General features: G+C 35.8%; 1 protein-coding gene across 1 annotated transcript in view; it reads left to right on the top strand.

Annotated features, from left to right (window-relative positions):
• LOC126810433 (neuropeptide FF receptor 2) overlaps window positions 1-11,461 on the top strand; it is a 42,307-nt gene extending 30,846 nt beyond the window's left edge. The window contains exon 5 of the mRNA XM_050535504.1: window positions 9,075-11,461. Coding sequence (XP_050391461.1) covers window positions 9,075-9,178 — 104 coding nt within the window. The 3' untranslated portion in view covers window positions 9,179-11,461. The remainder of the gene's footprint in view (window positions 1-9,074) is intronic.
• The last annotated feature ends 5,944 nt before the right edge of the window (window positions 11,462-17,405 follow it).

Here is a 17,405-nt window from a genome sequence, read left to right as displayed (position 1 = left end):
CGAAATCTTTCGGTGTAAATGACCTCATTTGATCTTTGACCAAGAATATCTCGAAAACGCCAAGACGGCGGACTGATTATCACTCGGCATCGTATTGTACACAAACACTGTAGAAAAATTGTGTGCCAATTTGATGGATCCCCCCACCCCCTATCCCCGCACTGAGCCCCCAGACTATTATATTTGTACACATTTAACCTTCAGCTCAGCTTTGTCTTGGGTATTTCACACATATGTCATCTATTTAATCACCAAATCGGTTATCTCCAATATCACCGCTCGGCAATTGAATGTAGAGCTATCTAGAGGCTAGAATTACACAATTTAACCCAGTACTGGCATATTCATTCACGCTCATCAGTAAACGTATGAATACTTTATATTGTCTGGAGGAAATTCTCTCGACGTGTAATCCCTAAGTTCTTAACAGCCTCTATGCACTAACCACCCTATATTCAGACTATCCTAACGTATATGTCAACAGAGATTAAAATTTGAGCAAGTGGTTTATGAGATTTTCAATCTGATCCAAATTCCAGATTTTCAGACAATAATTCCTGGATTATATTAAAAATTCCGTCTGTAAAACTTGTCGAGATCTAGGTTTCATCTACTTCACTTTTGATTGGTTCCTGTTGTTGGAATTCAGCTGCCTAAGGGGCGATAAAAGTCGATTTCAAACCCATACTTAAAAGGAATCGGTTGATGCACGTTTTCGTAAAAGCCCCGTGGGGTTAATACGCGCTCTTTTAAACGCCATATGAATAATACAGACTTATTTTGTTCACAGGAAAAACGTTGGCTAACACCTAAACACTCAGATTGCTTTTGACAGATTTTATATGACAATCAATGATTAAAGTTGAATGGAAAGTGAATATCGTGTCTAGGAAAAATTTAAATAATCCAAAGCTTAACTTAGAGATTGAAACCTGTTCTTTCTCTTAAACGATATCAGAAGATTTAGTTAACAATAATCTTTGTAATGTTGTATGCTAACTTCCTTTTGTTGTACTCCAGTATTTAATTAATCAGTATAACCATGACGGGCACACATACGACAGCACCGACGGGCATGCGCTATGCAGTGTCCTACGTGTATTATGGTAATTTTGTATGGACAGCGCTACGGTCTATTAGTATTTCGAATTCCAACTGTTCAGGGCTCTTTTACGTCCACACCAATATGTAAATGAGATCCCGGTTTTGCGGCCCATCTGAACGACTAGACATTGTCCCTTTCCAAGGGGCCTGGCAGGGAACCGAAGCTGGTCGTTCAGATGGGACGAGAAAGCGAGGCTCCGTGTACATGTAATAGAACGTAAAAGAATCATTGGCAGTTGTAATTATATGAAGAGTAGTCGTAAACGCCGCTGTCGTGGAAAAATGTCCCTCATAGCACATATTCCTTCATGTTGGTTGGTGCAATAAATTAAATATTGTTAAGGTTGTTCCTTTGAAAATAATTGGGTCATCTGTTGGACTCTCTTAACATCATCAAAACACATCTGTAATCACCAACAAATATCAAATTATAGATCCAGATTGCCCAACAAGCCCCCACTAAATTAAACAGATCGTTGATATCAGTAGTGTAGTAATGGCAACAATCAAACACCCACTCGTTCATCGTTGTAATTTGTAGATTTGTAGAGGTTCCCTTTTATAGATGCACTTTTTCATTATTTTTTACCGGGCCATATATTAGCTATAACCGTACTTCAAAGGCTATATAATGCTTTATAGATCACTGTTATCAAGACCCAACATGTTCCGAAATAAGTGAAATTTCCTTCTACTTTAAAGAGTACCATTAAAACGGGATATATCAAAGATATATTATTATCCTTTTATCTAAAAAAAAATTCAACCAACTAAACGCATAAAACAACTGTAAACTTTCAATACTTTCTTTTTGTTGTAATTCCTTGAAGTCTATGTCCAATGCTCATTTGTTCTTATTTTTCATAAAATGAAAAAAAAGTTGTGTAAACTATATTTCTACTGATTCGTAATAAGGTCTTATAATTGATACTATTTTGGACATTACTGATCTACTGCTATCAATTTTCAAATTTATTAAGATATGGTACACGTATGTAGCTATAGTAAAAATACCCATTTAGAGAATATACATTCATGTTGATGCGAGAAGTTTGTGTAATAACCACCACCATTAGTTTGATTCACAAGTCTATATTTCAGGTTGATATGCCTCGAGCAAAATTTCCAAACACAACTCCATTTTTGTTCAGAATTTTTTAAGGTATTTCGTACAAAGATTCCTGCAGCGTCTCTCTATTTTGCCGTTGCTCTTCTCTACAATAACATATTAGGTTTCTGTTGATACTCCTGGATTCAAAGTTTCTTCTTAAATTTTCTATTTATAATTCTATAATATGAAAAGATATCCTCAGCCCCCCCCCCACTCTTTCCACCGCCTTGAAAAATTATAATTCGAACGGTTATCAGGTTAATAAAAGGAATGGCATGTTATACTGTTATGGTTATGATTATAACAAGTAAGAGTTCTGGGCAGGTTTTTTTGGTATCTAATTTCCTTGTTTTTGTTACCAACAATATTGTAAATTAACTCTTCTTAAGGTAATTAATGATAATACAAATTGTCTGTTAATGCTTTGTTAATTATAATACATACTTGTTATAAGGAAACTATCGTAAACAATGATTTGTATTAGTCCATCCGGGGGTGTAAATGAAGCGAGTATAACTGCTAGTCTTATGTAGACGTCCGCTTGCAAACAATGTTTGTTTCACTAAATGGGGCGTTGAAACATTCAAAAGAACAACATGTTTTCGTCATAATAGTGCAGATCATTGGGAAAATACCAGATGCTTGTCAGGAAAACTGGTTTACTAGAAAATAGAGATTAGTTGATCTCTTTTTTGATCCAACTCAAATTTATACGTTTGTAATCTTTCGAAAAACAGAATTACGAAGCAGTTTATATTCCCTTCATATACAGGCTTACTCCCAAACCCAACATGTCATGTACTTTTCCCAGGCTGATACTAAATGTTTCCTTGTAATTAGTAAAATTATACACCTGCATGCCATTACTGTTTATTAGAGCTTTGTTTGATTACTAATAACATGTAGACTTGGAACTATTTAGATCACTTGGTGTTTTTCAGTGACCTATAACCTTTATTCCTCCAAAAACCGAAGATTTTGTAGCTATAAAGTAGAAAGTACAAAATACACATTTTATTCTGATCTTAGCCAAATAGGTAAATATTGTGTGTGTGTATTATTGGAAGCAGATTTATATAGCAGTTGCATGATTAGATACCATAGATTAGAGGGCGTACTTGATTAACCGGTTCAGTTATCAGTGCGTTTGCCAATTGAACCCCTAAGAATAACACCACGTGATTGTTGAATACGTTTATTAATAATGAACTAAGAATCAAGTACACCATACTTATAATTTTTTGGGGGGGATGCTTAGGTAGTATAGATATTCTAGGACCAGCTCGTCCCAATGACAGTTCGCCCAATTTCGGCTAGTCCGAAATTGAAAACAAGGCGGCCGCAAAGTAATAAAAATACATTTCAGAATGATTGTGTTCTGCTCTGCACATTATTTACATTTGTAGCTAAATAATACAGGGTGGGTTATTTTTGCGAGATCGTACATGAATGAAGGAGATGACTATAATTAAAATTGGAATGGTTATCGAATATCAATGTATAGTCAAACAAAATGGGTTGTGGGCTCGTATGTGAGGACTGACAATGACCGAGTAACCCCCATCTATATCAAGACCAAAGGTCTAACTGGTTCCATGAACGAGGCGTATATCTTTGGTTTGGGTTTATACAGAGATGTGTTATCCGTTCATCAATGATTATATTTATCAATTTGATTACATTGTGCACATTATTTTCCTAACTAATGAAAATTTTGTATCTGTAGTCTTAGCGATTGTTGAACTATATATTTGGCGATTTGTCTTTTTCTTTCAACTCCATCAATTTTACAATTGTATATTTAATGGAAGCTGTTAAGGAAGGAAACCAAACAAAAATAAAATTTGCGGTCGTGGAATAGTATAGATTGATCTGAACAAAGCATATACTCATAATGATTTCATTTAATGGCCCACACATATAGAATAAAAATAAATGGATGAATTATTCGTTTAAACTCCGAATTAAAAAAATGGAAAACAAAGAATAAATGTAAGGTGTAGGAAGTTGAAAGAAAGGTCAATCAACCAATTATTTCTTTGCAAACACTTGTCCAATGAATGGGACTGTTGGGCCTGTAAAATAAAGTTCTGCGTTGAATTACTATAAATCAATGTAATTAAAAAATAAAAGTAGGTTTCCAGAAATTGCAATGGATGTCTTTGCTGGGTCCTTGAGTGAATCATGTTAAAGATGATTTGAAAATACATTTTAATCTTTCAGCAACTTATTGTTTTATTTTAACGAAGTAAAATCTTTATTTTGAGAATCTCTTATCACAATCCTAATAGAGTCTAAATGTTGAATAATGTACTCAGGTGAACAGACATTTACAATTTTAATACGCAAAATTAATTCATTAATATCCGTAACACTGTGATCAAAAGCTAACTACAGACAAGTAGGGATTAGTCCAGTTATATTTCACATATAATCAAAACAATTTTGTCCCAAAATAAAACTAATCCTTTTTTTTGAGGTTGTAATTAGACCACAACAACAGCAAGCTTAATCGGAAATGGAAATTATTTGCATTTTTCTTTCTTTTGGCTGGGTCTTGTAGACTGAAGCAAGCCTAAGTGACATTTATAGATAAGACTTGTTTAGGCCAATCCATACCCTTGGAGAAGAACTTAAATCTAAATGTCACCGTTTGTCGTAACTAATTAAGTTCGGAATTATTGTCTATGAGAGTTTTGATTAAACACAATACCAAAAAAGCAAGTAACAACAGCGAAACAATCCTGAAAGTCTGAAAATAATTTGTAACTTTGCATATTGGACAAAAAACAAAAGTTCGTGGATTTTATACAGAAATTGCGAAATGCCAAAACAAGAGAGAGAGAAAGAGAGAGAGAGAGTGAGAGAGAGTGAGAGGCAGAGAGAGAGACAGAAAGAGAGAGGGGTGTTTAACGTCCACCCTACACAAAGTAGGTCATTTCGGGACTAACAAAAACAAAGAGGAGAATAAAATATGATAAGGTTTACATATGAGGAGCACTACACAGCTCACATTTACAAATGCTATAAATCCAAATTGTCAGTTCATATGGACGCCGTATCCATGGTTTTACGTCCGCCGAATGTGTTTATATTGTTTCATCTTTGCGATCGCAAAGCAAAAATGATTAATGACATTTCCCCAGATATCTACAGATATATCTAAGCATCTAGATCTATGTTCCGTACCGTATTTCCAATTTGAAGCGCTATTTATTGCAAGTAATTTTCTGCACCCAAACACCCCTCGCTTATAACAATATTAAAGGTCGTAAATATTCAGATGTGACAATAAAATAGCATCTATCTTGTTGTTATTGTGTTTCTCATACATTTACCTATTTTTGTTACCTCAAGTAGGCGGACGCCGAAGTATATTTGAAAATAAAGCTCCCTCCAGGTAATGATGCATGCAGGCATGTGTAGTTAGCATTCTTGTCGTGTTAGCTTGTTTCACCTTAGATCACCAAAACATGATATCGCAAGAAATTGATGTTGAACATTCTGTAGATTGCGCTGTCTCTCTATCTTTGTACTAAACAGTAGCAAATATGTGTGTGTAAAACGTAGATAGAGGCTTAATAGTTTAGTGGAAGCGGTACTGACTGTTTCAGAAGTTTTTCACTGTAAAATAAATGTGCTGCTTCTATTTATATTCTTTCGAAATTTTAATACGAAAGAGGCCACTTGAAAAAAGTACAGTTTTTCTCGAAGTACGGATTATTTATTTATAGAATGTTTAATTTTTATGGATTCATGAGGATGGCTGAAACATAAAAATAAATTGACATATATCGGCCCCCCCCCCCGAAATGGCAAAACTTTAACACTGCACAGTAATCATTAACCATTCAATAGAATATTAAGATATTTGGACTGACTGGACACTAGCATGTTCCGCCTAGATGGTACACATTTCAGCTTTCTTAACTTAAATTGGGTCTACCGGGGCGTGTTCCGCATAACGCGCCTATCTACCAGAGAAAGGGTGGGCGGATCGGCCACCACTGTCAATAAGTTAGGGCCGTGGAATCGTTCTATTACGGAATTGCCATTTTTAATATGGGATACTGTGTTGTCCCTGGTAGACAGTCACTTTAAGTTATGGAGATGAAATTTGTTCTCTATGCGAAATATGCTAACGTTTATTCGTGTAACCGAGCAATGCAGAGTTAATGTTCGGACAATTTTTGGGAGGCCTCCCAATAGACACAGAATGGCGTTAAATAACAGCGTTAACTTATACGTAAAAACGACCTTTATAAATTATTGTTTATATGTAATAAAGGCTCTTCAATGTGTTGTGTTACGTAATAATCCAGCTTAAATTCCGGAACTCTTGAAACTAAATGACATTGTGCTATGCTTATATAATATCGTTCTTTTGTTGAGTGCCCAAAAATTTGTTTTATACGAATTCTACCATTTTCCTATTTCTGATTACAGTCTCTGTGTTCTTCATAATTTGTAACACATTCATTACATCCGACAGTGGTTAATTCAATTGTATGTATAGTTTTAAGAAACAATTCAGACAGAAGTCTAACTGCTCGCAATATTAAATTAGTTTTGAGACAGACAAATTGGGTTGGATAGAGCTTTTATTCAAGGAGAACAAACAAGAATTGTTGTTTTTACAGAAGTCTTAGAAGAGAGAGAGAGAGAGAGAGAGAGAGAGAGAGGTGGGTGGGGGGGTGTAACGTCCAATCGACATAAACTAGGTTATTTCGGGTCCTTGTCATATACAACCGGGGAATCGAAACCACGCCAGTTGACTCAATGACAGACCTTATGATACAACGCGCATGCGCTAACCATTCGACCATACACCCCAATACTAAATGTAGTTAAAGGGGTTATTTTAAACAAATGCAAAGCATGACTTGTTTTGAATAAGTGAACTTGGTAATACTGCCAGCATTGTGATTTTTCAGTAATAACAATAGCAGGCGTGTTATGAAAGAGCAGCATTATGGATGTTTTATTTAAAACTGCTTTTTATTTCTAATTTTATCATTCGAAAATAAAATAGACAAAATAATTCATTGATTCGTCCTTATCACAACGAACCAATTACAGAGATCCTTTTCACAGGGTCAGTGCACTGTATGCCCGCCATCTTTGCTTAACCATAAATGGAGACTTGTGTGACCGAGTAGTCAAACGTGTGGGCTTTATTTCAGAATATTGGTCGAGAGTTAGACCCCACGTTTGTGCGTAGGACATGTCAATTTAATGAATCACTCTTTACAAATTGATTTATCCGGACCACCATGGCTTTAAGTCTTCCAATACCTACCACAAAATCAGCTTGTACAATACAAACTGCGCATGACTTATAGTCATGTTTTGCTAAAAAAAAATACATTGAGTGTTCAGAATTTAAACCATAATACTCACGTGGTTGGGATTAGAACTAAATTTTCACTCTGTGATCATTTGTCTTCATGCCAAACATTTATATCACAATACGATATACACTTACAGTGTAGTGTTTGAAGTTTCGACAGGGTAGTTTCGATTGTTAAGTACCATTGCTACGATAATAAACAAAGTCTCAGTTATCCATTTCAAAGTCAAATAATGAAATGAAGCGGGATTTCTAATCCATTTATTATTACGATAATCAAAGGGTCTATAGAGTTGATTATGGTCTTGTCATGTGCATAAATGCTTAATTAAGAATGTATATAACATTTGAAGCCTAAAGGACCTGCAATAGGCAGATTTATCTCTGACACAGGGCCTATGCATTCGAGACAAACAAGTGTCAAGTAAACGATATATCTATATATTATCATGTGTGAGAGAGAGAGAGAGATGGGGTTTAAAGTCCACTCGACACAAACTAGATCATTTCGGGACTAACATACGGTTTAATTTTATTTCAATAATTCGTTGCGCGTAGGGGTCTTTAGCAGTGGGAGGAAACCGGAGGACCCGGAGAAAACCCACCGGGTTGGACAGCCGACCCTACTCCTTGTCACGTACGACCGGGGATTCGAAACCACGCCAGTTGACTCAATGACAGGCCATATCATACAGCACGCACATGCTAACCATTCGACCATCCAACCCCCCTTATCATGTGAGAGGCCAGACCGATTGTCTTCCGTGCTCATTTAGTACAATTACAAATTATGACATTTCTCTTCCAGAACGCATCATGGAATTTGATGTGTCTGATAATATTATTAACGACGAATCGCCCGACTTCATTACCGCAGAAAAGCAGGACGTTAAACCCTATTTCATTTCTCGATAAATAGCTACCTTGATAATATGGTAAAATCAATCACACATAAAAATACAATTTCTAAAAACTATATTTGTAATAGCTGTGTATAAATGTTGTAATTATGTAGCTTCATATTTCCATTGGGGTAATTAGCTTGCGCAGACATGATGCGATCATGACCAATAGGTTAGTTTATTTAAAGAATACCAATTAACCCTGATGACTTCTAAATGAGTTGTCTTCCTTGATTAAGCATAATCTGACTTGATTAAGACAATGTAGTTAAATGCATGGCTAGCCTTGAAGCTTTAGGATATAGATTATTTGTCTTGTTATAAGCACGCCAACCAGTTTGAGTTGCTCTTTTTTGTTTTAAGATAAATTCGTAATATTATCAGTTTTATATTTTACTGAAAACAATTATGCAAACACACTTTTACTTTTCCACTTTAACAAAATCATTAAATCATCAATTTTAATTCTCAGCTAATATCCACTGAGAGAATAAATATTTATTAATTTTTTGTTATGTAAAATCCTTGAATGTAAACTGTTATTTCGCTAAGATCAATGATTAACTGACAAGTATTTACTGCTTTAAATCTTTCCATTGGATTTCAGGGTTTCAGAACTTGTTCACATGGATGGATCGAAAGAAGCGGTACAATACCATGGTGTACAGAGTGGATTCATTTCAAAGTTCAACAAACATAACAAAAGTATGACTTCCTACTGTTAAGGAAGTTAAGTTAGTGTGGAGAAGGATCGGATCCTTCAATAAACCATTAAGATCCGGAACTGCAGCCGTTATTCAGGAAACGTATGTTTAGGTATTTTTTAAGACAATGATGTCTTGGTGTGCCCGACCACTATTCGCTGCACGATGTGGCTTAATGTGATAAAATGTACTTTGCTTAACTGACATAGACATGAGCAGGACTAGATATATACATGTACATATATATCTGGAATTAGTATGAAGTTTCACTGGTGACGTAATTGAGTCTGACAAGCGTAATAATGTTCTAGTTAGCTGTATTACTAGAACTCAGAAAACGAAACTTCGAGAACTTTCTTGATTAAAAAAACGCAGTAGGTAACTTTAGATTACCTTGATTAATTGAGTTCAGGTTATGGTTACAAAACGAGACAGTATATAAAAGTGTATGGGACACAATATCGTGGCTACTAGATGGGTTACTAGCTCCTGTGTGTGAAGAAGTTGAATTGTTAGCTGTTTCTCATAAACCTTAAAATAAGGTCCATGGTTGCTTCGGTTGCATATCATTTAAAATATATTATGTTAATATACTTATTTATTGTGATGCTCTCTCTGTGTTGATTTGTATTTGATATTTATTTTAATATTAGTTAATTCATACCTGTTCATATAAGATAATCGGCCGTAAATATGTGAGCTAGAAATTACCCATTCATATTACGATTTAATCAATGGCGTGCAGAGATGGGACAGATGCGGCTACGACCCTGGACACCCATTTTAAAGGGGCATCCAATCAAAGAGTGAAATAACGTTAAGTTTTATTTTTTTAAAATTATCGCAATTGTCCTATCTACTGTGAATAAAAAGGTTTTTTTTAATCTGCCTTGACATATTATTTAAACTTATTTCTCGCAGTACTAGTACTGAGTACTAGGCTATATACGTGAGTCTTGGGGCATACGATCAAGGAGCTGGCATTCCCAATCCTCTGCGCGCCAATGTTTTGTGTACAGACTAATGTTCTACTCAATGCATTTGCTACACTTAGTGCTATAATGGGAGTAATCCCATTAAAACGGTATATGTTGGTGATATATATGGACACCTTTATAAATCTTGTATATTTTACACTGTTATAGACTATGGGTCAATCTTATATTTGTTATTTATCTGCAATTTACCCTGACAAAAGTATTGTTAATATGTTAGCGCCACTGCTCAGTAGAATAATGTCATATATATATATATGTAAGGACGAAACGGAAATCGGAAAATAATTACAGCTGCTCCGCGGAAATATAATAATAACAATTCCCACGCACTACTTCGGTGTTGCAAAATATAATACTTAAAAATGATAACTATTTTGAAGCGGACGTGGGAAGCATTAAATTCCTTTTGTTATCCATATTTCTAATAATATCAGAATTTGTCTGTTAGTGAAAGAAGTGACAAGGATTGCTAAACAGTTGTTTGCTTAGAAAATTAAATTATATATTGATTTGTGACAAATTAGATTATATATCGTCAGTACTATGTGTTCGGTTTATATGTGGGATACCTCTTTGATTTAATTTGGTCTAAATCACACCGATTAGATCCTTTAAGATGCATTGATAATATTTATTTATAATATGTATTTTCTTATTAATCTACAAATAAATAAGGTTTTCTTGCAATAGGCACCCTGGATGCGTTTTATACGCTCACATGTTGTCGTTGCCCCAGTCCGTCCTCCGCCCCTGTGTTCATTACCCCAGGGCTATGGCCCATGTGCTGATAAAGTACATCGTACTTTAAATATTTCAGTTCTTCGCCGAATTTCATCAAATCTTCAGGAATAGTTAGTACAGGGTTAAGTTGGTCCATAGTTAATTTTGGGCATTTCAGTAACTAAAAGTAGTTTTCATACTCATTCCATGGGATTCAATTCTTCACCATTTCTTCAAAACTGCAGAAATAGTTAGCGAGTGTTGGGGTACAAATTGTCCCAGAGTTTTGGCTCCTGACATAGATGATTATTGATAAATGCACATTATGTGTACTTGTACACAACCCATAGAGTTTAATACCACGCCAATTAATGCTTGTTTTCACAAAATTGGAATCATGATCATTATTTATAGTCCAGAAATCTAATTTCAAAACATGCGTTAAAGAAACCTCGACAAAACTGCTGGTAGACATAGTATGTTACCTTCCCTGGCAATCGCTCTTGTGAATTATTGTCACTGTTATATATATATATATATATCAATCTATGTATAAAACAACGCACTCCACACAGTAGTCCTAATTGATGTTTTGTTATGATTTTGTTGAATATAATGTTAAAATAAAAATGTTGATCAATTACTTTGTCTTATTATATCTATATGGTGGTCGGTATAAGTCCCACCAATCCTAATTAATATGCAAAAATCACAAATACATTCAAAACATTTATGTAATAGTAGGGTACGTGAATCAATCTCTAGCATGTCTGCACTGAGATGTATTGGCACGAGTTCATATTCTGAAATCTAACAGCAAACAAAACTAATCAAAAATTGACATTTGTCGCTAAAATTTAACCATTTGGACATACATTTCTATTAGAGATTCATCTTTCGCTATATTGTAGTGATAAATGCGTATGAAATGGCGCATCGAGACTTTAAGATATATATACCTACAACCCCCCTGGAAATATTTTTTAGCAACGGTGGCTTTCTTTATGAAGAATCAAAAACACAATGGAATATACAATTATAAACATAGTTAATCGCCATAATGTAAATCAGAACAGTTGTCATAGCATTTAGATTTAGTGACACGGTTAAACCACATCCATATCATGAAGTCTATAATGTGATGATTTTACCACAGTATTGTCTTTCTGGTTGTGAAGTGATCTGGCACATTTAATTTAATAATATTTCTCTCGTGTCCTTTGACTTGTATTATTTATCTATTTGAGGATTAGTTGACGATCCAGTCCATATAACTTTTTATCAGCATATCAGTTGTATACACCTTCAAGCGGGGCGAAGACGACGTTATGACTGCAATTGTTCAAATAAGAAACGGTTTTATGTAAGGCCTATTTAAAAATGCAAAATTAAGTTTCATTGATGTCTAACATTGATTCCGAAGAAAATGCATACTAAAAAAACCATTAAAGTATTTAAGTTGATTTCCATTTTTAAGTTTGAAACTAAGTTAACCAACTATAGGCGTTGGGTGAATAACCAGGGGATCCCGTGTTCAATTCCGGTGTTGGCAAAGACACTTCCTCGGAATCGTATTTCCAATTGTCAATGGTGCACGATGTCGAGCACGTAAAAGAGCCTTTGATTATGATCAGTAGGCCACTTTCCGGGCAAAATTGTCCTCAGCACGCTGTATGCCCGTCTTCGTTACCATTTTGTGCACAAAATGGGATTGGAAATACTTTAATACTATAATATGGTATACTATGTATACCGTACTTGGCAATGGGAGATGAAAATGATGTTTATAGCGAACAATCACAATTCTGCAGCCATCGCAAATGTCTTATGAAAGGACAATGAACAGTTAGGAAGTGTAAATGGATGGGACAGAGGCCGAGCCCAGGACGACTATAACTTTTACTCAGATTTGAAGAGAAATGAAATGGAAGATGTTTAACGAACTACTGTTCAGACTGGGCTAATGAAGACAGGCATACGCCATACAGTGTGCTATGAGGGAAATTTTGCCCGGACAGCGGCACTACAACTTTTACTTACCTTTATATCGAATTCTAACTGCCAGGGGTTCTTTTACGTGCACGCCATGGTTTACAAGTTACCTCCGTTTTCCATTCCATCCGAACGACTATACGTTGCCCCTTGCCACCCCACCCCCATCTTGCACCGATGACAAGGAGAACCGATGAACTTTTATCGGTCAACACAGGGATCGCCGAGCCACCATGACTCCCAGATTTGTCAGAGACTGTTAAAGAAACCAATTTATTATCTCTTTCAGATTTGCTGTAACAATAACACCTTCCGTCAAAGGGTATTATTACTACTTCGTTACGCTTCAATATGTAACACTACCCTGCCAAATTACCATTGAGGACAAGCCATTCGATATATATATATAATTAATCACAGTGTAGTCTTCTCAGTGGTTAAAGTCAGTGTTAGATGTGGACCCAGGACAGATATAAAAGTAGTGGGCGCCACCAAGAAGATTCTACACAGGAACCAAGCTTTCCGTGGTGTGTACTGAATTGAATGATATCCGCTGTTTAATCAATCATCGTCTAGCAATTAAAGGATGCTGTTATAAAATATGTCATTTATTTGTCTTTAATTCATTCCTGAAAATTTTTGTACGATTTGCAATAGACCTTATATAGATCCAAAAGAATTTTTGTCATTGAACTATTCCTGAATCTCAAGCTATTAACAATATTCGTGAAGCAATCATCACGCAAATTAAAGAAATTCTCTGAATATCAAACGGCGTGCTTTAATGATATTCTTGCTGAAGGGAGCTATGTACACAGCAATCAACAGTTGGTAAAATTTTCAATATCTATTCTGAGTTTAGAATGTATTTACTCGTGTACACTTCTATGTTTGTCATCCGTCGCATCCTAAATAAATAACCATCGACTGCTAAAATATCCAAAATATTGGGAATAGACAATCTAAGAATAAGAGTGTGTCCACCATTTGCTAAATGACGAATAGTTATATAAATTTGTGAAGAGGACTCTTAGAATCCTTAAGTCTAGGTCAAAGCAACTATCTGAAGGTCTGTGATACGTTGTCAAGAAAATGTCATAAACGTCCATTTGTCAGACGAAGTTGTGAACGATCATCTTGACTTACAATTCCATTGTGTCTGAATAAACATATCCCCCCTCCCAGACACATGCGCAGTGATAACTGTTTGTGTGCCTTCGTGTTTTTGTTCTTGTTTCCGGTTAGTAAATATAATCTTACAGGTTATTTCTACGTCTTAATCAACTATTACAAACGTTATCGACACATATGCGTTGAAGTTCCGATAGGGTTAAAAAAAAGTTCCCCACTCGAGCCCTTTCTATAAAAACAGTAAATATTCATTTTTTAAATGTGACTTATCGAATCAATCCAGTATTTCAGATATAACAATCCGTAGAGCAAGTCCTGTCAGTTCGCAGTTTATGTATGCCTTGAACAATATGTTACAACACATTTTAACAGTTTTTTTTAGCGTATTCCGGATGTCTCATGTCGTGCTTATACCCCCCACTTTCCCACGATTTGCTGAAATCAGAGTGAACAGACTCCGATGCCTGCTCACTCCAAAATCCGAGCCCGCGATAGAAGGATTGCCTCTCCGTAGCTGGTAATCGACTCTGGTTCTGATCATACAACTCCTTCTGTGTTTCCAGAAACTGTTCGACATGATCGAAAACCGCATGGCATTTCGACCTTATCGGAATTCCGATATTTTTGTACGACTGTTCAAATGCTAAAATCGATTCCTTATAGTCAACATGGAGTACTTTTCCGAAGCATTTCTTTCGTACATCATTGAAGGATTGAAGAGCGAATATCACTCTATACCCTTCTTCTCCCAGATTGTTCTCGGTCATAAGTTGTTCTAAGCAGGAAGTGTTCTCTAACAGTTTAACGCATTGCTGACCGTTGAACTCGCCGCCATGCATTTTAAAAACAAATGTGGATTTTCGTGAGGCCAAGTATATTTATATTTCAAGCTAACATTGAATTGTCTGACAAGTTAGAGAATCTTTCATTGCCATTTAATAATGAAAATAAAAACGCGTGGGAGATAAATTATTACTGGCATATACAGGATCTTGAAATACTTGGCTATAACTAACTGATCTGTTATATTTTATCATAAATAAAATTTTATGATATTATTACGTATTTGTCCAGGACTTAAAACTGTTTTCATCCATAATTGATCAGTGATTACCAATGAAATCCAGACAGTAAAACTTGAATGAAATAAACTCATATGGACAATGTGCTAAAACATATTTGCTGGGGAAAAAACTAGGCCATTGTTATATTAGTATCTCCCAAAAGTATAATGAATAAGGTCCGAAAGTGAAAAAGATAATATCCCTTTAATTCTAAGAAGAAAATGGTTCATTGCGTAATATACGTCTGACGATTTGGTTGATAACTCATTGCTTTTAGTTTAACTGCGCAGCAAAGAGCTTACCATTATTGTCGGGGTTGTTTCTTTGTTTCCTTGTCCGGGGTGTTTCCTCGATACTGTTGCATAGATCGTGACCAAACTCACACGGTGTGTCAGACCCGTGTATAGTTGTGCACCAGACATTTCTGTTGCTATGCTAACACCTGCTGCCAAATTGTCTTTCATAAAGGTATTTTTAAACTAACCCCTCAGATGTGTTAACCAATTCAAAAATACGCTTTTATTGGTGCATAAATCTCACACAGTACTCCTACATTTGTCAGGATGACTTCGGGCTATCTCGACCAGGTCTGTGCTGAAATAGTGCGTATCTCCTCCTGCAGTTTTGATCTCATAACCACCATACAAAGATATGATTTTCACTGAAGACGCTTAAAAATCGATAGGAAACGATCAAACTAGATTGGCTCCGAAATGTAGATAAAAGAACAACCCATCTCAGCACCTGGATGACAACTATTGTCATGAGGCCAAAATTGCAAATAATCATCAAATTGTGAATTTGATCATTTAATACTGCAAACAAACACAAACAACCAAACAAACACTCTCTATCATCAAAATAAAAACTATCGCTACAATCTGCCATCGTTAGAGAATTATGTGTTTCTTGGGAATATTATTTCATTCCCTTTATATAGACAGCGACAAAAGTATCGCAACATCCGAATGTTTATGAACCATGAGAAATTTACGTAAATAAATTAATATCTACTGAAAATATATGTTGCACTGTTGCTAAGGGACCTAGTGACACTAAGGGACCTAGGAGACGATCCCTCTTGTCACGTGACCATAAGGCTTCACGATTAGCTTGGAACCTAGCACGTTATCATTGGAATATGGCGTCATGGCGAAATATTCACTGGTAGGATGAGAGTCGTTTTTGTTTTATTCATGGTGGTAGCCTGGGTCATGGGTATGCTACGTAGGAAAATGGAATATGCACAGAGGAATATCTTCGGGCAGGCTCCATTCGGCGGCGGCTCCATCATGATATGAGTTTACTTTCACATGACGGTAATCTTCCACAGGTAACAGCTAGAGGTAATTGCAATGGTCAACGTTACCGACGAGATATCCTGGACAGGGTTGTACTGTCCGACTTTGACAATCACCTCCTTCTCACATGGCCAATCGTTATGGACGACGCCGCTAGGCCACACCGTGTGCGTGATATTGTTGATTTGATTTTCTGTGCTAGGGACCGTACCTACACTACCATGACCAGCTTAGGAGCCCTGGCCTAATGAGCATATCTGGGACATTATAATTTGGTGTAAAATCCGTCAGAGGAATCAGTGAAGAATCTTAAGGATTTGGAACAAGCACTACACCAGGATCCAACGTTTCATTCTAGTCAATGAAGCGGGAGGGGGTGGGGCAGTTCAACATGGTCCAGGCTGGCGAAGGCTACAGCAAATATTGATTTCGTCCACTGCTTTGACAAATATGACATGTAATAAGCTGCGCTGTAGGATTTCATATTGACTAGTATAACCACCCATTTTCCGCATTTTTGAAGTCCTCTACTTAAACTCAAGTTTGGGTCTTTCTTTGCTGGCTAAGCGTTTCTTCGAGACAGTTCAGGAAGACTAAATACTACCTTCCAGAACGTAAAATAGCTAATATATCTTATCAAACACATCCCCATATTCTCTGTGTATTGATTGAAAGTTTAGCAGGCGGGTAAGATCTATGAATTAGCGATCATAAAAGCAAACATTTAATTTGACACTAGATTGGACACACGCGTGGGACATTTGTGTAATTGATGATATCTATAATTTTAAACCATACACTCACAATAGAAATGATTTACTCCTAAAATAGTGCATCACAATTAACAGGAAATGTAATTATTGTATCTGTATGTTATAACTATACTCTCAAACACAAAAGACATGATTGACATCACATTTTTCATGACAAGTACATGAAGATGTTTCGTCTATATGAGTAACAACAATATCAGTAACAAGTTTTAAATAATATAATTTTTAATTCATTAAATAATTACATTCTGTATT

The sequence above is a fragment of the Patella vulgata genome, chromosome 2 (genome assembly GCF_932274485.2).
Source record: "Patella vulgata chromosome 2, xgPatVulg1.2, whole genome shotgun sequence".
NCBI lineage: Eukaryota > Metazoa > Mollusca > Gastropoda > Patellidae > Patella > Patella vulgata.
Note: the sequence above shows the minus strand (reverse complement) of the source record. Positions and strands in the feature narration are given on the sequence as shown.